We start from the raw sequence: 23703 nt of genomic DNA, 5'->3' as shown, positions 1-23703 counted from the left end.
AATTCAGTGGACTATGTGTCTCAAAATTTGAATTGTTAATTTTATTGGAAAACAACTTCTTGTGACAGGAACTAATATTGACTGCTATTTATTAGACAAATAAAACAGAAGACACATGATTTGCAAGAAAACATTGTATTTTAAAAACAAAAACAAAAGAAAAATAGCATCAGAGCTACAACAAGACTGAACCACTGCTGTTCATCAACTCTAAGCAAGTCATCACAGACAGGCTGGGCGGGGCTCCCTTCAGTAGCAGTGTGACGTGTGACACACCGATCAACCTCAAAAGGAATGTTCATTCGGGGTAAGAAGTACTTTAGTTCACAACACACTCCCTCTCAGTATTTCAACAGTAATTTGTTCTCAGAAGAATTCACTAGGTAATGTATGGAAATGAAGCACACTGCTACATCTACTATTTATGTGCATTGTGGTAGTACTGCAGTACTGCATTGCCCAAGCATACAGGGATTGGGCATAATTCTTCCAAAAATTTCACAAATGGAATAACAAAGTTTCATTGACTACCTGTAAAGGCAGGAGGCAGAAAGCTTCTATCCTTTCTGGACATATTTTCATTTAGCACTGCTGGCTGGATTGGTATAAATGGGGTAGCAAAAACACAAATTGAATGTAAACAAAAATACATTTGCATCCATCCATTTTCAAATTACAGTTATCCTTTTGTGAGTCTCCACCCGGGAAGGCGGAGACTAAAGGGTGAACTGATCAGCGGTCATACACAGGACGTGAAAGATATCTTAGAACTTATATGCACCACAAACAGTCACGTTCATTGCATATGTATTCATATTTTCTCACATTTTTAGCTGCCTTATCATTCTGTAATTTTTGAGAGGATGCAAAGATGATTATAAGCCTATTTGTAACACAAAACAAATCGTTCTTTGGCTTTTGGCCATACAACATTGTTTTGCAATTATTTGTTATTAAATTGTGAATATTCAACAATTATAGTCCAAAGTAGGATTTTGTTTTGAGATTATGAGATGTGAGTGAGTGGATAACATTTACAGTATACCAACAAAAAGTTAGAAAGCACGCAATTTTTGTTAGTGTTTAGTATTTATATTAATTGACTTATTGAGCTTCTGACCAAAGCAGACAAATTTTGTGAACAAATGCTTCTTGCTATGTTCATAAGTTGTAACTCCACCTTACAACTGCAGGGGGAGCCATAGCGGCATACATGTCCCCTACTGATGCTTTTAAGTGTCTCTGACATTACTTAATTTGAATTGTAAATATGACACACTATGGACATGCACATATTAGCACACTGAAACTAAACGTATTAATTGGATTGTTATTATTAGCAGGTGTTCAATTACATGAAGCAGAGAGTCAGTGATAGGTGCTAATGTGCACTACTCTAGACACAAACAGTGTAACATTTACGACGTAGCAAAGACAGCAGATGTTATTCCCAGCATGACACATGTTTTTCAAAATATTGAATTCCAGTTAAAATAAGCAAAACTACTGAATGGCCTTTTCATGTAGTCAGCGTAGCAACATGTGAATAATAATTGTGTATTATCTGTTTTTTATTAGTAATATTTTAGACAAAATGAAAAAAAAATGCATAATTGGAATGTGTCTCACTTGATTGAAGCAGCATTTAAAATGAGTGCATTCATCGTGTCTCAGTGATTGACATACTTGAAAACATGTTAACATGTAAAGTGTAGAAAATAGTTGATCGCAAATTGTATGTCCAGTCGTCTTTAAAAACAAAACAAAAAGTAAAGTAAACATCTGTACATATGCCATCTGTCTGCATGACATCAGCCAGGACCGGACCTCAAATGTCTTACTTCTGGCTCCAAGAAAAAATGCAATAACATTGTCTTTTGAAAAAGACAAAAGTGATGTAACAAATCTTGCAGAAATTCTCTTCAAGTGACAAAACGTGTGCACCCATTCACTGTATCGTCCATCAGTGGCAGTTCACCGCTTCTGTTCACTTTGGCAATTCATACAGTCAAATCTTCATTAAGTCTGTGACATCAGGCGTTACCATCAAGTCATATTGGCCCCCCGATTAGACGGTCTCACAGCAACGTGAGTCTCTGACCTGTGAACCACATGACCTCCATCCGGCACCTCGACGGGGCGTCCCTGAAGAGGAATGGCCTCACGTGACCTCCATGCTGCCTGTCAGACGCTGACGGTGACGTGACGGGAGGACGGCGAGCGTCGTTTGATGCGAGATCGGCGCGGTCTGGAATCATTTTGGCAGCTGCACAAGGGGGCCAGCAGCAGCCAGAGGTAGAGGATCACGCAGGCCCAGCACGACGACATCTTCACCCAGAAAGTCGACCAGCTCCCGTGGGTGAAGGTGGTCTCCAGCACTGCCGACTCATAGCTGGAGGAGGCAACGGGTTTGAAGCTTTAGCAACATAAAAGGTAGCTCTGAAATCACATTTTGCTTTTTATATGACAAAATAGTGGGGCATTATGCGCAGGGCTGGACTGGCCATATTTGGACTTCCTATGACATCTCACTTCCGGTGGCTGAGAACATGCCCCAACATGTCCTGGATAGACCCCGCCCCCTAGACCCAAATTTGGACATCACACTTCCGGTTATCCAGAACAAGTCAGGACATGTTTGAATATGTCCCAACATGTCCTAGAAATAGACAGATGATGTCATTTTGACAAGATGCCAAAAGAGGCGTGAGGAGGCGGGACATGGACCGGAAGTGGGTGGGGTGGACCAGGAAGTGACATCATCAAATCATTTTGACAGAAGGTGGATTGTAATATTATTTCCTCCATTTTACCCCAAGAGACCAGCCCACAATTTAGAGGGAGCAGCCAATTAAACAATTTACAATGTAGAGAGCAAACTGAACCAATCAAGATGGTAGCCAAGGGTGGTCAGAAATCGGGTTGGGCCAGCGGGCCTAAGTCAAAATGCCAGGGCCGATTATTTGTGCCAGTCCAGCCCTGACGATACGGATAACACGTTTTACAAAATTGAATTTCGAATCACTACTGCCACCTGTGGCCGAAAAATTAAACTGCATTTTCCCTTCCTCACATACACAAAGTGCAGATGACATTACATCCACAGACAGAGGGTGGGAAATTCGAACCTGAATCTAGTCTGAAAACTATTGGCCAGAGGCTAGTAGGAGTTCCCATTATGAACAGCTAAGGTGAAAACATTTTCAGTTATAAATGGTCAAATAAAAAGGCTATTGTAAAGATATTTTGAGGCAAAGTGCAGCTTTAAATAACTGGAAATGTTCTTAACATTAACACATTCACTGCCATTGACGGCTATAAACGTCAAAAAATTATTTCTATTAGTTAAAAAAAAAATCCTCGTAACAAGAGTATGAAAACCTAGGAAAACATTTTTTATTGTACATTTAGAACGGATATAACATTTCTGATTAATCGTGAGTTAACTTGTGAAGTCATGCGATTAATTACAATAATTACAATAAAAAATTGTAATCATCTGACGAGATGATTATTAAAAAATTAGGAGTGTCAGGCGATGACATTTTTTTATCGTAATTAATCACATGACTTCAATAGTTAACTCACGATTAACCACAAATTTTATATCTGCTCTGAATGTGCAATAAAAAAGACAATGTACGTCTGTGATGGTTAGTTTGAGAAAGTCCTGCAAATAAACCTTCAAACAACAAAATTGTTCAAGATTGAGGCACATTTCGATAATGTGAGAGATTACGTGCAAAGAGTCCATTTCGGCACAGTAAATCCGCACTTTATGTATGATGAATGTTGACCGGCAAAGCAAAGTTGTCATTGACTGACCTGAACCAGTTGGTGAGGGTCATCATGACATAAAGTGAGGCCAAGAAGAAAACGAAATGGAAGAAGAAGTAGCTGTAGGCCACTCTCTGTGTCTCATTATGAATAACCTTCTGGCAGCCCTTGTTGTCATCATCAATCACAAACTCTTCCTCGACTGAAAAACGATGGAAAGAAGCCAAAGGGACATGATGAACCAAGCCACAAAGCAGAAAACAGCAAAATAGAAACATTTGATGATATTCAGCAATCTGCTGTAAAATCTACGATTGCTTCCATCTTCTGCCATGAGCACATTTCCTTCCAACAAAAGTACTTGACATTACTGTTGCAATGATGAGGGATGATAGCCGCCATCATACAAACCTTCCTCTTCCTCAGGGCAGCAGAAACAGCAGGTGGCTTTCTGGAACTCATAACGGTAAACTTTAATCATCCAAAATGGACCAAATACCTCTGCAAGGTAGGATGCTTCATTGCTGAGGAAACAGAACACATTCATGCTTAACATGTAATCCTCTGTACTTTTCGTGCAGTCTTGTACGATATCCTGGGAACGGATCCATGTGTATGACGTGTCCTTACCATGCAAAAAGAACACAGCAGTACATGATTGCAGCTCCGATTATTGCCACAGCATTGCCCTCATTCTGGATCCCATCTTGCCCCACGCTTGGGTAACATACTGTCATGTTCATGCCTTGATACACAACTAACACAGAGAGGAACACAGACGGTATACAGTAAGTATGGCGCCTCATAAAGGCTGACTTGTCTTTTGGATACTTTTTAGAGTCTTTGACCTGGGAAATATCAGATTAAAATGTACCATTATATAATGTATCTTAAAGAAACAAATGTTTCTCAGTATCACAATCATCTGTATTGACCAGGGGTCGGCGACCCTTCCTGTCAAAAGAGCTATTTTAGGCCAAATAAATAACAAAAAATCTATCTGGAGCTGGGCGGCACGGTGGATGACTGGTTAGCACGTCCGCCTCCCAGTGCAGAGGATGTGAGATCGAGTCCGGGCTTGGGCCTTCCTGGGTGGAGTTTGCATGTTCTCCCCGTGCTTGCGTGGGTTTTCTCCAGGTACTCCGGTTTCCTCCCACATTCCAAATACATGCATGGCAGGTTAATTGAGCTCTCCAAGTTGTCCATAGGTGTGATTGTGAGTTTGGATGGTTGTTCGTCTCTGTGTACCCTGCAATTGGCTGGCAACCAGTTCAGGGTGTACCCCGCCTACTGCCCGAAGCCAGCTGGGATAGGCTCCAGCGCCCCCCGCGACCCTTGTGAGGACAAGCGGTTAAGAAAATGGATGGATGGATGTCTGGACCCTTTGAACATTTGTGATGACCGAAACGGTGCATTGGTGTTAGTCTAATGTGCTAAGGGCCCGAGAGCTGCACCATCACAGAAAAAAAGGCTGCATCCAATACGTTGAGATTCAATTTCTTCTACCTTTCAGCTTCTATTTTGGGATTTATTTATATTTTGGTAATTTATCACACTCTTTTTTTTCATGCATTTCTGTCAAATTTCTGACATTTCTGTCAATTTTATGCACATATTATGGTTATTTTCTGCCTTTTTTTTATTTTTGTACATTTTATGGTTACTTTTTGAAATTTTTATTTTCTGCCATTTTAAAAATAAATTTTCTGACTTTTTTTGTGCAAATTTGTGTAGATAACTGTATAAGGTAATTTTATGTTTCTCTTCTTCCTTTTTAGACATTTTATGGTCACTTTTTTATTTATTTACATTTTTAGGTATTTTTAAAAACTTTTTCATCTACCTTTTGTCTCTTTCTGACAACTTATCAATTTGGATATATCACAATATTATTTAATTATCCATTGTTTGAAATCACAATTGTTAATTCATTCAAATAATGTTTTATCTAAAAATAAATAAATAAATATTTAAAAATATATATATTAATTTCTACTATTTTTTTTTTAGATCCCTAGGGAGCCACAGGAGAGGGACTAAAGAGCTACATGTGGCTCCAGAGCCGCAGGTTGCAGAGCCTTGGTATTATCCAAGCATGTAAAACATGCAAGCAATTTGTCTTCACTGGCATAACCCGTATAAGGAAGATACTTTGTAAAAGTAACAATGAGGGAGAAAGAATGGGAAGCTTGTTGATTTTGACAAGACTCAACCTCTGCTACGTTTAAAGGGGGGGCACAGCATGAAACTGGAAAAAAAACAGCACATACATACATACATAGTATGTCGTCGTATACTCTATTTCACAGTAGTTGTTCAAAATATAAAAATGTCAAATATTCATGTACCACTTGACATGCATGTTAAAGACTATTCTATTGTCACTCCAATCTTTTTACATACATTGCACAAAATTTGACCTCTTCATTTCACCCATCACGTCAAGAATGGGAGAGCATGTCTTACTTTCTTAGCTGTCTTTTCCATTGCATGTCTGACGGTGTGTGTGTGTGTGTGTGTGTGTGTGTGTGTGTGTGTGTGTGTGTGTGTGTGTGTGTGTGTGTGTGTGTGTGTGTGTGTGTGTGTGTGTGTGTGTCTTATTTGTGCATGCATGCGTGTCAGGTATCCAAATGGTAATGTAAATATTTTGGCACCTTGTGGTTACTTCTTTCTGGTGGGGGATTTAAAAAAGAAGTCCATATATGGTTGTTGCAGTTATGTTAAGGTTGTGTGTGTGTGTGTGGGTGTGGGTGTGTGTGGGTGTGGGTGTGTGGGGGTGCGTGTGTGTGTGCGCGTGTGTGTGTGCGTGTGTAGTCATGGAGCACAATAAGCCTTCCGGGGACAGACAGGGGAACAAAGAACTGAGTCAATAACAGCGATGGACGACTTTGGTTAATGTATATATACAGTAAGTATAAATATACTGTCGTAAAGGTCAGGAAAATGGAAATGTTGGACTTTGAGAGTAAAGCTAAATGTTAAAAAGTATTTTTTTTTCTGTTTCTTTTGCTGAAGCTGAGCTTTGTTCACCTGCATGAAGCCGACTAATTGCAGTTTTTATCCAGCATGTAATGAGTTTTGTGCCTCTGTTATTATGTTGTCGATGGATTCAAGTGGAATGCGAAACAAATATCCGTCAGTCTAGTCTCGCCACAGGCCATCAGCCCAGCATGCGTGTCAGAGCACATCTCATCTCAGATTATCTGTACGTGTGTATGTGCTTGCGTGTGAACACCTATGTGCATACCACCTTGGAAAACGGCCCTCTGACAAGAAGTTTCACTAAAGTCTCAAATATATGGACTGACCGAGAACTAGAAATTGGACATTAGAAGGATAGAAAATGGCTATTAATTTCATGATTTTTTTTTGTAAAAATGCTATATTGGGATCTTTCTTTAAAATTGTTTTGGGGGGGATTTTTTTATGTATCAAAAGTGCTAGTGGTATCAGTACTTGGTATCTGTGACTACTGAAGAGTTGAGTACTCGTACCGGAAAAAAAGTGGTAATGAACATTCCTACTTTTTGATAATCCTGACCCTGAATGCAACATGAAAGCACTCCACCTGTGATGTCCTTGAGCAAGACATTGGATCTATTAGTTGTGAGTCTTTGCTGCATTCACAAATGAATGAAAGCAGAAGACAAATTTTGTGACTCATCATGCAGTGCGTGAATTTGTGATGAGTAGAAATAATTCTTCTTCTCTTCCTCATATCACTTGATCTCACCTTTTTCAGGAGGGCGACTGGACAATGCAGAAAAAGTGAGATACATAACATAGCAGCTGATGATGGAGGCCTGAAGAAGCCCTGATCGTGGTTGTTCTGCAAAGACATAAAGCATTTGGTCACAACTGGCAGTGTTGGGCAGTAACTAGTTACTAGTAACGCCCTACTGGAACTTAGTTACTTTTTACAATAACCAATACTCTAACGCGTTACCTTTAGTCAGTTACTTGAAAAATTATTTTAGTTCATAATTTAATTGTGCGACACTCGTGAAGATAAGTGGTTCAGAATTAAATAATGAATGGATGGCTGCTGTGTACTGTACTACTTCCTGTTTACAATGGATTGCAAGCGCAACACGACTTTTTTGACATGGAAATACGCTCATTAGGCTACTTTACTTTAGTTGAGCATAAAGGAACAGTGTATGTTCTTTTCTTTTTTTAAGTAACTAAAGAGTTATTTTTAATAGTAACGCATTACTTTTTAAGTAATCATTAGAGTGATTGAATTACCTTTAAAATGAAGTAACTAGTAACTAACAGATTACTATTTTTTAGTAACAAGCACAATGCTGAGAACAGGTACATTTCAAAAAAGTTAAAAATAATTTAGGTATAAAATGTGTGTATTTTGACATTGTTCTCAACGTCGCAAGAGTTAGCAAAAAATACAACCACAATGCTATAATCCATCAAAAGTGTATTTTTAGTCGAGAATTAACACTGTGGGATACTCCTAAAATAAATGTATGTTTACAATAGAGTTAAATCATATTGTTAAGCCATTTAAAAGCAAAGCATTTTTTCATTTAACATTTTTTAATGGCAAAACTACTGAAGAGGAAAGTTTCATGGCAGCTGTTCTTTAAAGGCGAAGTCAACCCCAAAAAATGATTTACAATAATGTGTTCTATGCGACCCCTCTATTGTAAACACAACATTGCGATTAATATTGTATTTGTGGAACTGAGCAGCTAAAACCGTCTTTTTTTTCCCATCTCAGGGGACGGCCATTTTGCCTTTTTTTGGCTCAGGTAACGTTCAATGACGTGTCACCTGTTTTCTGAGTTTGGTCATGTGACGTCTGCAAGTTGAGACCTGAGCAACTGTGATGTCATTTCCACTGCAAATTGTCAAAATGGCCGCCCCCTGAGATGGATCAAAACAGGTGGATTTTGCTGCTTAATTCATAAAAGTTCATTCTACGTGAACTAGTTCAAAGTTCAGCTCACAAATTTTATAATGAACTAGTTCAGTTCATAGTTCATAATTGAAATGTTTTTAAACTACCAGTAAGTTAATCAGTCCAAAAATGAACTAGTTCATAGTTCAACCATTCATTGGCCTCAGAAGGAACTTACTTGTTCACAGAAACGTTCACGTAGCAAAAATACACAATGTTCAGCTCACATTCGCCCCAAATCTGATTTCATGAACTTTCGTTCATTGACCTCGTTCAGGTACAACACTGTATTCCACAAACGCAATATTAATCAGAATGCCATGTTTAGACTAGTGGGGCTGCATAGAATATATAATATTATTGTGCAGACAAATTTTGGGTTGACTTCCCCTTTAAATCCAACACGTTCAGGTACAATAAGCCTGCTGTGTTTTTCAAGAGAAAAACAGATAATATTAGCCTTCATCTAATTATTATTATCTGCAGCGGCAGTAGTTTCAGTGGAGGGCATGTTTGCATAGCTGGAGATGGCCAGAGTGTTATTTAGCGACTGTGAGTCGATGACAGACGTACAAGTGTATTTCACAGACTCACTCTGTTTTACGCAGGGTGTGACGGCAATGAAGGACATGAGGCAGCAGAGTCCCAAGTTGATCCACAGCAGGGCCTTGTTGAATTGGCAGGCGATGGGGTGTGTGTAGTATTTGTACATGAAGGTGAAGGCCATCGTGGCGATGGTGTAAAAGAAAAGGGTGGCGCACATCACCGCCAAATACCAACGTTTATTTTCTGCGGCTCCAGTAAGCCTAAAAGCAGGATAGAGGATAGTTGAGGTAAAAGATGGCTTTAAATGTACATCACAGAACGAATAGTTTATCAATCCAGGATGAGTTTTTTTTTTTTAATAAAATGCATGTGCATATTTAATAGGGAGGAACTATAACGGCAATATCGGGATATCGCGATATTAAAACTGCCACAATATTGTCTTCGTCATGTCATGATATTAAAAGCAGCAAATCTGTTTAAAAAAAAAGTCAGCTTGATTTCTATTTGTGCAGTTCTAGCACCCTCTGGTGGCTAGTTTTTTTTTTTTTGCAGTTTAATTTTCATATGGCGTGTTTTGGCCCTTCCTTGTTTAAAATCCATGCTAAAAGTCAGATGACACAATATGTGGAGGAACTCAATGTGTGCTTGCATTAGCAAATAAGTGCCTCAATATTGAGTGTTATAAGAGATTGTGGGTTGATTATAGCCATTGCTGTTATGTGCAAAAGTAAAAAAAAAAAAAAATATATATATATATATATATATATATATATATATATATATATATATATATAATAACAAATAATAAATAATAATTAATAATTAAAAAAATATTGTGGGTTTTTTAGTACGAGCTCTTTTTTACAATATTGTGACCTTTTTTTCGCCAACATCCCCACAATATCGTGATAATTATTATATCGTGAGCTTCATATTATTATATCGTGAGCTTCATATCGTGATAATATTGTATCGTGATGTTTGAATATCTTTACATCCCTAATATTTAATAAACTAGACATAAAACCCTAAAATCTTTTCCGTAGAACAGTCACTTCTAACAAAAACAACTCTGTCGTTGCTATGGTCACCCCAGAATGCCAGATTGTTTTTGAGCATACATCATCTCGAACATGACTGTCCAGATTGGTGTACAGTGCCTTTTTAATGGCTTAGTTTGAATGGGGAAATTGTGGCTATGTGAGGGTATGCCTTGGGAAAAGTCCTGAATAGAAAAATCCTCTTAGCGGCGCCGTGTCACCGCAGATGTGACTTGGGATAGAGGACAGACAAACAGCAAGAGTGGGACACAGCATCTGAGGCAATGGCTGCCAGCCGAATAAAGAACAAAAGAGACGTGGCCTTCTAAACATAGCACTGTGAGATGATTTCTTTGTCGTAACAAAGCCTGTCTATTGCCCTTTGAAATGGTGCCACATTTGTAAGCAACATGCAATTGTGGGATGAGCAGCAGCTGAGTATGTAGGTTGTACAAATTGTCAGATTTTCTCTGCCAATGTCAAAAAGATTAATTTGGTCTTGCCACTGACTCTTGTTTGATATTTGATAGATTGGATGCTTGAAGTTTTAAAGGGGAAGTCAATCCCAAAATTATCTTTACAATAGTATGTTCAATGTAGCCCCACTAATCTACACACGGCAGCTGACATTAGAGTTGCTCAGGGCTCAGGTGACGACCAATCACAGCTCACCTGTTTTCTGAAGCTGAGTCATGATTGGTCGTAATCTGAACCCTGCGCAACTGTGATGTCATTTTCAGGCGACAGCAAGTGACAAAATTGCTGCGCCCTGGGATGGATAAAAACAGGTGGATTCGGCTGCTTAACTCATATTCCACAAACACCATATTAAGGGGCGGCACATACAACATATTATTGTAAAGACCATTTTTAGATTGACTGTATTCATTTAACAGTTAGGAGCCTTGAAGAGTCTAAACAAGCGGAAAAATGGAAGGATACAGAGGCCACTATAAAAATTCTTGTACCTTAAATTTGTCCAGTTATTTTTGAAAAATTGCTATATAACAGCGTTCTGTTAAAGGTGATTTAGTCAAATAGTTTAGGATTTTTGAAGATTTTAGGGTGGTCCAATATGCAACTGGACGAGATCCGCCCTGCACTGATTGCAGCTGAATCTCCACACTCAGAACCAAAACAAGAGCAAGCTGTAGTAAAACAGTGACTAGATCATTAATGTGTTTGTTCACAGATCAGATCTTGACACAGAACAGGAAGTGGAATAAAGTATTGTTGCTTCTAAAAATAAATGTACCTCTATTCACCTTAGTTACGATGAATTGTGTTATTGTTTTATTCGTTTCTTTGCATATCTAGAGAGGCTACAACATTTATTATTAGTAGTGGCTATTGTGTACTATTTTTTTCTGCCCTTTTTAGAGCATTACATGGCTTCTGAAAATTATATGGTGGCTTCTGAAAATGATATGGTGGTCCATAAATGGCCCCCGGGCCGTAGTTTGAACACCTCTAATCTAAACTGTTCGTGTGTGTATGCTGGAGTAGTATGTTTGTTCATTCGCACCCCATACTTTTCACAATGAACTTCATACTCACCAGTTTTTGTTCCAGGTATGTGCAAAAGCTGTAATGAGGATAAGTTGGATGAGGATGAAGGCAAATCCTCCCACCACACCAACGTAATGCCAAGCTGAATATCAGGGAAAAAGAGAAAACTATCATGTCGCATAACTTTTTAACAAGGTCACGGAGGTATCCAAAGCGCAATCAGTACCAAGGCTATCCTTTGCTGCCCTCTAGCCGGAATAAAAAGGAGGCACATTACAATTCTTTTCTCACCATGGAGGAATGATTCTGTTGGGATGAAGAAGGCAGCAGCACACATCCCAAGCAAGGTGATAAGTTTCAGGAACCAGAAACTGGGTGGTAAAATAAAGAAAACAAAAACGTTAATCTACAAATTAATCGATTTACACAAGGGAATAAAGGGCTTTTTTATTTTTATTTTATTGCCTTGATTCTGCTCTATTTATCCTGTTTTGTGAATTATGCTTCACGTCAGGATTATAAAGACTTGTTGTTTGTTGATAGCATTAAATAATAAGAAGAAGAAGAAGAAGAAGAAGAAGAAGAAGAGGACGAAGAAGAAGAATTTAACCAGGTATAAAGGGTACAAACTCAACGAGGTTTTATAATACATTTAACAGAACAGGTTGTCATAAAATCAAGCAGTAATGGCTTAATAGTGACACTGCATTATGTAGAAAGAAAATACTACTAGTGTTTACTCATTATTTATAAATAATTTACTACATCCTTGTGATTTTTATTATACACAAATTGAAAAACCTTAAAAGGACACTCAACCCCTAAATACAGTATGTGTGTGTGCTGGTCTTTTCAAATGAAAACTTGTTTTTTTTTTGGAGCACAATTTTCTGTACCCTCTTTTTTTGTTTTGTTATTATTATTATTTTTATACACTGACATTTTACAACTGAACCAACTGCTTTGATTTAAACATGAAATATTTGTTATATATTATAGTTATTTGATATTAATACAACATTTATTGTATAACATAATTACATATTGAACCTTCAGTGTAATCAATAAAGGTTTGCTTATGAAAACACTGAAGCCTTTACCTATAACCTTCGCATGATTCTTTCTTCTTCTTTTTTTCCTGTTGAAAAGTTGCTGTCAGGGCACTAGGTCGTTACCCCCAGTAGCCCATTATGTGCTCCATAACCTTTGCCAAAGAACCTGAAATCTTTCATCATGGCCCAGATAAGGCTCGTACTCTGAGCAGATTAACGGCAGAGACGGCCAGCAACCCAGCATGTCAAAACCTAATCCCAAGCACGTCACAGCTCTAATCGACCAGGAGGGTGAGGAAAGTGTGACAACAAAGCGTTTAAAATAGCCCAGCTGGAGGTCAGGTGAACAGTAGAGACAAACCCTTTCCACTTATAGACTGTAGTAAAGCACATCTTTTACAGCTAACGAGGTTACTTTACATCATGATCACAGTAAACAAGAACAAAATCTGACAACGTGCTGTTAAAATTCACAGCAGTTTGTGAGCAGCAAGACTGCAAACTTCAATTCCTAATTTTCTAGGGTACCTGAACAATCAATAAATTTGACTATATTGTCTCTTTTAGTTTAAGACATTACCTTTATATATTTACAGTACTCATATTAAAAGTGTTTGGTCCAGTCAAATTACCAACATATCATTTCTTTCCTTAAAAAAAACAACAACAATTTTTAGGAATCATATTTGCATTACTGACCCATTGTGTATGAGAGCTCTGAAGTCCTGACTAGACTTGACATCTACAAGGAAGATGGCCATCATTAGGTAGAAGCAGGACGTGCCAAAGCAGACTCTGTAGACTGCTGAGTAGCCGACAAGCATCTCACAATGACCTCCACCATGCGCCTGATCACACACCATGTTAAAGAAAGGCACCTGAAACAAACGACAAACAGTCCATCCCTCTCCACATAAGCACGTTGCCACAGTATTGCATGTGGTGGATACTGATTCAAATAGAAAGCACCCTGAATAAAACACACACAAAAACCTGCACAATTGTTAGTCAAAGGCTTAAAGGCAATTAACATTCTGTTCCATCTTCTGTTTCTTGCCCTCTTTTCTTTTGAGGGTGACGTCAGTGTGAAAACAAAACAACTAGGGATTCCCCAACAGGCTTTCTTTTCACATATAGCCCAATAACATGTCATTCAAAATGTCTATAGACCTCATTTACAAGACCTAGAAAAGTCATTATATAGAATCATTTTGGGATGTTCAATACCACTTTTCATATATATATATATATATATATATATATATATATATATATATATATATATATATATATATATATATATATATATATATATATATATATATATATATATATACATGTGTGTGCAGTGGATGCAATGCAATGGAAAAGCAAAAATGGAAAAGCAAAAAATAACAGTTTTTAAAGGAATACTTGACTCATTGAGCCATTTTCAGCAGTAAAAAGTTAATATTTTGCCTAGAATGAGTTTGACAACTTCATTATTTTTCATTTACAATTAATACCTTTAAAAATGATTTTTTCTACTTGCTGTCGACTAAAGATGACATCACCTGTGCTGAGAAAGTAGGTAACGACCAATCATGGTTCAGATTGCTGACCAAACCCAGAAAACAGGTGAGCCATGATTGGTCGTTAGCTACTTCCTCAGCACAGGTGATGTCATCTTCAGTCGATAGGAAGTGGAAATTTTTGTTTTTAAAGATATTAATTGTACATGAAAAATAATGAACTTATCAAATTCATTCTGGACAAAATATCAACTTTTTACTGCTGAAAATGGCTCAATAAGTCAAGTATCCCTCCAAACTATGACAACAAGAGCTGTACAAAATTTTAAAGATCAGCATTGGCTGACAAAGAGAAATTAAATTTATGTAGCTAAGAACGTCATCAAAATATTAATACTAGAGCCGTTCTATGGAATTGTAAATTACATGAATAAAAAAACTATAATAACAATATTGTAGCTACTTTTGAGTGCATAAAATGCAATGCTGCACTTATACATAATAATAACAATAATAATAATAATAATAATAATAATAATAATAATAATAATAATAATAATAATAATAATAATAATAATAATCCGAATTTTCTGCTGATAAGAAACCAATTTCCGTTCATGGATCATTTTCAAACCTGCCAAACAATCATTCATAGTGAAGGCCATGATAACTGATTGAGAATCACTCGTGTGCACTAAAGGGTCACATTGATGAACAACGCACAAGGGTCACACCCAAGACTCACATTTTCCCTGACGAGCTCAGAGACAGTGCGTGACAGCATGAGGCAGGAGACGGCGCAGCTCATGATGTGGAAGATGGTGTACATGACCCGAGTGCTGGTGGACGATTTGACGGGAGGACAGAAGGCACAGCAGAGCGAACAGGGAACAGGCCCACAGCAGCAGCATATCTGGAGAGGAGAGAACACACACAAAATAGCAATCAGTGAACAGATACCTGAAAGATCTTCATCTACAGTTGCTAAAAGGATTGGAAATGGAAAGTTGTTCTTTTTGAAGAGGTGGTTTCTATGATGTGTGGTCAGGGTAGGCAGGAGAGGCCGAGCTTCCCAATCCCCTCTGTTGCATGTGACAAAAAATATATACATATAAGTTATTTTCTATTACCAATTAGTGTGGCTGACAGACTAAAGAGGCAACTGTTACTGTTCAGATAGTCACTTATAAGCTGAGTTTAATAAACAGAGTTTTATTCACTGACTTGCACAACTTGTGAACTTGTTGTGCCGTTGCCGCTTGTACAAACAAGTTAGAAGTCGAATCTGTGACTAAAAAAGCTATGTTTTGAAATGGTACACCAGACGAGGAAAGGGGAATATTGTGAAAACGCTAGTTTCCAACGCGTATTCGGGATAAGGGCTCAGGTAACGACCAATCACAGCTCACCTGTTTTCTGAAGCAGCACTGTGATTGGTTGTTAAATGAGACCCGAGCAACATTGATGTCATCTTCAGTTGACAGCAAGTGGCAAAATTGCCGCCCCCTGAGATGGATAAAAACGGCTGGACTCATATTCCACTAACACAATATTAACCCGAATGCCATATTTAGACTAGTGGGGCTGCATAGAACATATTATTGTAAAAAAAATAATAATAATTTAAATGGAGGTTGACTTCCCTTTTAATACATATAAATGCAAGTGAGTATGGCTGTCTATCTCATCCTGGTTCTGACTGGTGGTCAGTCCAGTGCATTAACTTTCCCAATATTTCGAGCAGGATGGAAAATATATGAATGTAAATTGTTAAATCACTGGCATTTTTTTCCTTATGTTATACCACAATAAAATAACCATAATTGTTATAATAAGTGTTTACAATACAACATATTTTAATTTGCAATATAATTGTTTAAAGTGAAAGTAGCACAATCAGCAACCCGAGGCAAGTGTCTAGCCATACACTACAGTGTATGATCAATAACAGCATGTTAGTGCAATGGGTCCAGATACACACATCACGTGTCAGTCATAATCTAATGGATAAGGCAGAGAAGATTATCCATTACCTTATCACGGAAAGGAGGAATGGATAAATACAGAGTTCTGATTGTGTACTGGTGTCAAATTATTGGATCGTGTTAGATGTGTGGCTAGGTAGGTCATCATTCCATGATTTTAGATGGAAAACATTTTTTGGGATATGTTGTATTACATATGACATCCAACAAACAATTGATTGTCCTTCGCTGCCTTCTTTAATCCAGCAATCCTAAATTTGAAAAATTGCCAATTCACCCAATCCAAATAAAATGTTTCACATTCTGTAAGAACTGTCGCATTCACAAATATAAAGTATTTGATGTTTTCATTCCTCAACACTGTGACTTCCACAGAGCGAATATGTAAGCATTCAAAAATCATATTCTTATTTTGAAGTCTTTGTGGATGAAATATTTTGTCTGCAAAAAGAACAACATTGTAATTATAACAAAAAATAAATGATATGGCATTAATGAATTAAAAAAAAATGTCACATGCACGGCCAACTACATCAACCCCAAGTGGAGATCTTTCCGTTCATTTGAGTGTATATGCACTTTGCACGCACCAATCTCCTACATGGACTCAGTGAGTCCTTCCACCATGTAGGCTCTTTGCCTCTCGCTGCACTAAATTCACATTGATTAATAAGGGGAGCCACTTTAATTGGCCGGGAGTCGGCAGCGTTCCCTCCTCCAACGTTGCACAATAACACAAATGTCTTCTTCTATCTGCGCTAGTCTAGCAAAATACAAAAATAAATAAAACTCCACCAATGCGCAATTGGTCAAAAGTCAGTTCAAGGCCCTAATCTTAGGCTGATATTATTATCTACTTAGCTATTTTTTATGCAAAAGAATCAAAAACGAAGTTTTCTTTATTTTCTACTCACAATTTGTGCTGACTGCTTTGCAAATAGCATATGTATGGAACACTTATGAAAACTGTTGAGTAATTGAAAATTATTGATCCTATGGTGATTCGGAGTTATGATTTGATGTTTTGGTGGGTCTTACTGGATTTGGAATTGGGTCCCTCTCAGCACTCTTCAAGTTTAGGAATGACAACAGGGCTAGGGTTTGACTTACGTGTCAGAAAAAGTACCAACATTGTTTTATGTCCAGTCTCCTTTAGTGTCTTGTTTTACTTAGTACCTCTATTTATATGCATCTGTATGCATTTCATACATGAGGTAACTCATTGTGTTTCACATAATTAAAAGTAAAACTTTTAAAAAGACTTACAAACAAACCCACATTGATCTCAATGTGGTGACCCATAAGTGAGAAACATTCACCAGAAAATGTAGCTTTCATGGAAGGGAGGGAGCTGTCACGTTTCCAGCTTCGAATGGATGATAGACTTGAAAGGTCTGAAGGAGTCTAGATTGCTGCTTACTGTGTAAACAATTAATTTTGTTGTAGAGAGTAAAGACACAAGACTCACCTTCTCCTCATCTTATTTACTGCATTTCCACAATTGGTGACCCAGACGAGTTCATGACATTTAAAAGTAACGTCAATAAATTAAAAAAGTAGCTCACTACACGGAGGAATAAGGAAATCAAAAAGTATTCACATTTAACTGTAAATCAGAAGATTTGGACGATTTAAAATCATATTTGAAGAATTCTTCAAAACTTTTTTTTACTTTGTTTTGTGTGCAATGTTTCACTGATTTATTTTTGTTTTTGCCACTGGGTGCTAAATTATCTTGAATTCTGCTTCACTGTCATTGTGTTTGAACTTGGTGACGGTTGTGCACTTCCTCGACTGTATATGAGAATGGTTAAATAGAATAAGTCTCTCTCTCTCTCTCTCTCTCTCTCTCTCTCTCTCTCTCTCTCTCTCTCTCTCTCTCTCTCTCTCTCTCTCTCTCTCTCTCTCTCTCTCTCTCTCTCTCTCTCTCTTTCTCTCTGAAATTGTATTATCACTTCTGTGAGACAAAGCAATGATTAGGGCCCACGTATCATTTGCACTTACAGAAATATTTTAAGCCTAACTTAAGATTTATGTAATTTTTCTTCATAGCAAATTCCCATGTACATTTTTTTGGGGGGGATAATTTTAACACAAACCTACCAAATAAAACGTATATGATACATATTCATTAGTCTAATAAAGCCTATTTATTTGAAATGCATAAACCTCAGGTTTATGTACAGTATTAATAAAGTATGATTACTTTTTTTATTTTTACGTTTTGGGGATGTCTGCATTCAGTTTCATCCCCAAAACATAACAATGTTTAAAAAAAAATAAAAAAAAAATAAAAAATATTTTTATAAATGGGGAAAAAAATAAAAAATGGGAAAATGGACATGAGTGTTTTTCACATAGCAATATATTTATCATGTATCTTCTTCTTTTCCTTTCGGCTTTTCCCTTCAGCGCCACAGCGAATCAATTGCCTCCATCTAACCCTGTCCTCTACATCCTCTGCTCTCACACCAACTACCTTCATGTCCTCTTTAACTACATCCATAAACCTCCTCTTTGGTCTTCCTCAAGACCTTCTGCCTGGCATTTTTAAATTCAGCATCCTTCTGCCAATATACTCACTATCTCTCCTCTGGACATGTCCAAACCATCTCAGTCTGGCCTCTCTGACTTTATCTCCAAAGCCTCTAAACATGTGCTATTCCTCTGATGTACTCATTCCTGATTCTATCCATCTAGGTCACTCCCAAAGAGAACCTCAGCATCTTCATCTCTGCCACCTCCAGCTCTGCCTCCTGTCTTTTTCTCAGTGGCATTGTCTCCAGACCAAACAACATTGCTGGTCATACCACAGTTTTATAAATCTTTCCTTTCATTTAAACTGAAACTCTTCTATCACACATCACACCTGACACTTTTCTCCACCCGTTCCAGCCTGCCTGCACACGCTTCTTCACTTCTTTTCCACACTCTCCATTGCTCTGGACTGTTGACCCTAAATACTTAAACTCCTTCACCTTCTTGGTCTCTTCTCCCTGTAACCTCACGCTTCCACTTGGGTCCCTCCCATTCACACACAGATACTCCGTCTTGCTACAGCTAACCTTCATTCCCCTCCTTTCCAGGGCAAACCTCAATGCCTCTAGCTTCTTCTCCACCTGTTCCCTGCTCTCACTATCGATCACAATGTCATCTGCAAACATCATAGTCCATTGAGATTCCTGTCTACCTCCACAGGACCAAGTGCCTTTCCACTCTTCATCCTCTTCAATGCCCTTCTCACTTCATCCTTACTAATCTTTGCTACTTCCTGGTCCACAACAGTCACCTCTTCTACTCTTTGTTCTCTCTCATTTTAATCATTCATGAACTCTTCAAAGTACTCTTTCCATCTTCCCATCTGTCAACACACTTCCATCCCTATCCTTTATTACCCGAACCTGTTGCACGTCCTTCCCATCTCTGTCTCTTTGCCTTGCCAACCTGTATAGATCAGTTTCTCCCTCCTTACTGTCCAACTTAGCATACAAGTCATCGTAAGCCCTTTGTGTGGCCTTTGCCACTTCTACTTTCACCTTACGCTGCATTTCCCTGTACTCCTTTCTACTTTCTTCAGTCCTCTCAATGTCCCACTTCTTCTTAGCTAACCTCTTTCTCTGGATCCACTTCTGCACCTCCTCATTCCACCACCAAGTCTCCTTATCCACTTTCCTTCCAGATGACACACCAAGGACTGTCCTACCTGTCTCCCTGATCACATTTGCTGTAGTTGTCCAGTCATCTGGAAGCACCCCCTGAACAACTGCCAATTATGAGTAATTGTCTCAAATCCTTCCTGAAAGTCATACAACACTCAACAGCTTCCACCATTTCGTCCACTGCTTTGCCTTTGCCGTCTTTGTCTTCCTCACCACCAGAGTCATCCTACACACTACCATCCTATGCTGTCTGGCTACACTCTCACCTACCAATACTTTGCGGTCGCTGATCTCCTGCAGATTACACCGTCTACACAAGATGTAGTCTACCTGTGTACTCCTACCTCCACTCTTGTAGGTCACCCTATGTTCCTACCTCTTCTGGAAGAAAGTATTCACAACAGCTATTTCCATTCTTTTTGCAAAGTCAACCGCCATCTGTCCTTATGCGTTTCTCTCCTGGATACCAAACTTGCCTATCACCTCCTCATCCCCTCTGTTTCCTGCACCAACGTGTCCATTGAAGTCTGTACCAATGACAACTCTCTCACTTCTAGGGATGCTCTGCATCATTTCATCAAGGTCCAAGCAAAAGTTTTCCTTCTCCTCCAGCTCACGTCCTACCCACTAAGAACATTGACCATCATACCTTTAATTCCTAGCTTCAGGCTCATCACTCTATCTCTATTCTCTTCCTATCGACACCATGATAGAACAACTTGAACCCTGCTCCTAAACTTCTAGCTTTGCTCCCTCTCCACCTGGTCTCTTGAACACATAGTATGTCCACCTTCCTCCTCTGCATAATGTCAACCAGCTCTCTACCTTTTCCTGTCATTGTTCCAACATTCAAAATTTCTACTCACGGTCCTAGTCTCTTGGTGTTCCTCTTCTCTTTCTTCCTACAAACACACCTTCCTCCTCTTCTTCTTGGACCAACAGTAGTCCAGTTTCCACCGGCACCCTTTAGGTCAACAGCACCGATGGCGGTCGTTGTTAACCCGGGCCTCGACCGATCCGGTATGGAAGTCATATATTTGATTCGCATGTTTGATTTGGCCAAAGTTTTACGTCGGATGCCCTTCCTGACACAACCCTCTGTATTTATCCGGGCTTGGGACCGGCACAAGAAGACACTGGCTTGTGCCACCTTGCGGCTACATTTATATATTTATCGTATATTATTATATATATATATTATATATATATATATATATTATATAATATTATATATATTATATATATATTATATAGTATATTATATATATTTGTCTATATCTATTTATATTTGTTATATTTATTAATATATTTATCGTGTATAGGAAACCCGATTATTAGGCACTTCAAACAATATACTTTATGTGTTTTAAATAAATGCTTTCATTATTATTAATTTAGAGTAATTGTTTATTAGGTAGGTTTGTGCTCAAATTATCTTTTAAAAAAAAGTAAATGGGAATTTGTCATGTAAAAAAAAAACATAAATCTTAAGTTAGGCTTGAAATATTTCTGTGAGTGTGCATGGCAAAGATAACTACCTGCTCATATGTTGACTTTACTGTCCTTGCACGCAAGTTTTAATGAAACCTTGTTGGTCATTATTGTGTGAAAAGTGATTGCTCTTCTGTATCTGAAAAACAAACAAATCTTGAAAATATACTATATGTTGAAAAACTGTGAAACGCATCCATCTGTGTTTAATCATGATAATAAACATTTGTAATTATTCTCATAAAATGTCCTTAACCAGACTGCCTTTCGTGCTTGACATTAATGTGGAAATATACTGTAAACATAATATATTACTCAGAGTACTCCTTTCATATTATGATGGAAAACATTAAAGTTATTCTAGGGTAATACCACACCAGTCATTTAAAAATATTATCCAAAACCTTGACTGCATATTCTGGACTTGATCAAACTTTTGAAAAGAGCAGCTACATTCACTGCCAGTTTTATTACTTCTGACCAGCTCTCACCTGATAGGCCACCATGTTGAGGAAGTAATTGTAGACACTGCGACGGTTCAAGCCCTGGTTGGCGGACATTGTGCCTCCAAATTGCTTTTGGTCACCCACTACGACTCGGCATTTGGCCATGAATTTCCACCCGACACCGATTTTCCTCAGAGTGTCTACAAAGTTCGCACTGTCACATCCTTAAGAGGCCAGAATAGAACAGGCCTGAAACTCTTGATAGAAAAACATAATAACCTTAAAAAATAAAATAAAATTGCGGCTCAGTCCTGCAGCAGGTTGTGCCTGCGCGCTCCTTATGATGGATTAGCAATAAATCAAGTTGGGCTGCATTCTGTGCAAGTCGAAACCTCAGCATGAGTGCCACTTCAGATCACGTCAGCTCCCTCGAGACAGCCTCACTGGGGAAAGAGTCCTCTTTTTCCCCCCACATCCTGCGTGCTTTGGCTCTGCGGCTCTGTTGGCTGCTGCCAGAAAAGAGAGAGAGGTGGTGGCCAATGCCCAGCGCCCTCCCCCAACCCCTCGCCCGATTCTACCAGGTCAGATTAGACAGAATCTGCGCGGGGAGGGGGGTGAGAAGCGGAGGCTGACAGCGACCATGTGTCAGTCCCATCTGTCCCTCGCTTCCCTTCCCCCAATGTCCACCTCGCGTCTCTCTGATGGCCAAACGGAACAAGAAGGGCATCGTGAATACTTCACCTTGTCAAAATAAAATGACCCTGTCTCATTTTAAGATGAAAGACTGGCTGCAATCTCTACCAACCCACCACATGATGATGAGACTGAATGTCAGATAATCCCACAAATTATCAAGTGCATTACGCCCTACAATCGCTGAAGCGGACTGCATGTACCGCTTGGTGTCATCGTGAACAATGAAGGCATGCATTAGTCAAAGTGCTTGTGAAATAGGCCAGTGACTATTTGGGATGCTATTGCCTAACTTGTTGATTATCATAATAGCTTTTGAGAACAATATATGATTGAAGTCCGCCTTTTACATTCAAAAAATATATACAATTTATCTTATTGTCTGCCTTGCACTATTGCATAATCTGAATTCATGGAATGTTTTGTTTAGTGGATCACGTTAAAAAAAAAACTTTCTGTGCAGCTGATGAGATGTGAATTGAAACAGTGTGTCTGGTAGCCGTTTAAAAGCGCTGAGTGCAGGAAGAGAGAGTCAGATGAGATTTGGGTTAGTGTGCAGGGCAGAGCGTCTGGATAATCCTGTCGTTGTACAGTCCTCCTTTCAGTGAGGATAACCTTCACCATCGCAGACAGGACTCTGTTGCTATGATGAGTTACACTCATTGAAGGCTTAAAGAAGCAGAGATTGTTCTGTCAGACAGCTGTGAGCTGCATCAAGCTGTCATTAATGCGACAAACAATAAATGGAAATTGACTTTAAAAAAAATTCTCAGTGAACTCTCAAACCCATCTCATCTGCTACTTCTTATAGCCTCATCAGAAACAGGAAAGAGTTGCAAGTATTTCATGACCAGGGCTATAATAATTTGGGATTTTCAATTATTGTATATTTTCTATTTTATTTTGACATGTTTTTAAATTTCAGAATGTTTTAATTAGTTTTAGAGAGCGGGTTTGTTCATTATTACCATCGTTTTTATATATTTAGAAAATGCTTTGTTTTAATTTAGGTTAGTTTCGTGTTTAATAGTTATAGTATTAGTTTTTTTTTTTTATTATTTTAATATATGGAG

At 38.3% G+C, this 23703-nt stretch overlaps 1 protein-coding gene across 1 annotated transcript; it reads right to left on the bottom strand.

Annotated features, from left to right (window-relative positions):
• Positions 1 to 72: 72 nt before the first annotated feature.
• On the bottom strand, positions 73 to 22501 carry serinc4 (serine incorporator 4). The gene is made up of 11 exons (XM_086072041.1): positions 21983 to 22501; positions 15102 to 15269; positions 13545 to 13723; positions 12085 to 12164; positions 11842 to 11935; positions 9290 to 9501; positions 7511 to 7606; positions 4408 to 4534; positions 4189 to 4301; positions 3826 to 3979; positions 73 to 2392 (listed from the first exon to the last, which is right to left on the bottom strand). The coding sequence occupies exons 1-11, from the start codon at positions 22100 to 22102 to the stop codon at positions 2185 to 2187; spliced, it is 1551 nt and encodes a 516-aa protein (XP_085928167.1). The 5' UTR covers positions 22103 to 22501; the 3' UTR covers positions 73 to 2184.
• Between the last annotated feature and the right edge of the window lie 1202 nt (positions 22502 to 23703).

This window comes from Leptonotus elevatus, chromosome 3, assembly GCF_054856555.1.
Source record: "Leptonotus elevatus isolate MCC_2025b chromosome 3, RoL_Lele_1.0, whole genome shotgun sequence".
NCBI lineage: Eukaryota > Metazoa > Chordata > Actinopteri > Syngnathiformes > Syngnathidae > Leptonotus > Leptonotus elevatus.
Note: the sequence above shows the minus strand (reverse complement) of the source record. Positions and strands in the feature narration are given on the sequence as shown.

Bases quoted from the DNA above. Each gene is read 5' to 3' on its own strand.
- serinc4 (XM_086072041.1), bottom strand. From the start codon at position 22,102: ATGGCCAAATGCCGAGTCGTAGTGGGTGACCAAAAGCAATTTGGAGGC. The intron at 13,724-15,101 runs GTGAGTCTTGGG...CGTTTGTTTCAG, and splicing joins CTGAGCTCGTCAGGGAAAAT to GTGCCTTTCTTTAACATGGT. The intron at 4,535-7,510 runs GTGAGATCAAGT...TCTCTGTGTTAG, and splicing joins CAGTCGCCCTCCTGAAAAAG to TTGTGTATCAAGGCATGAAC.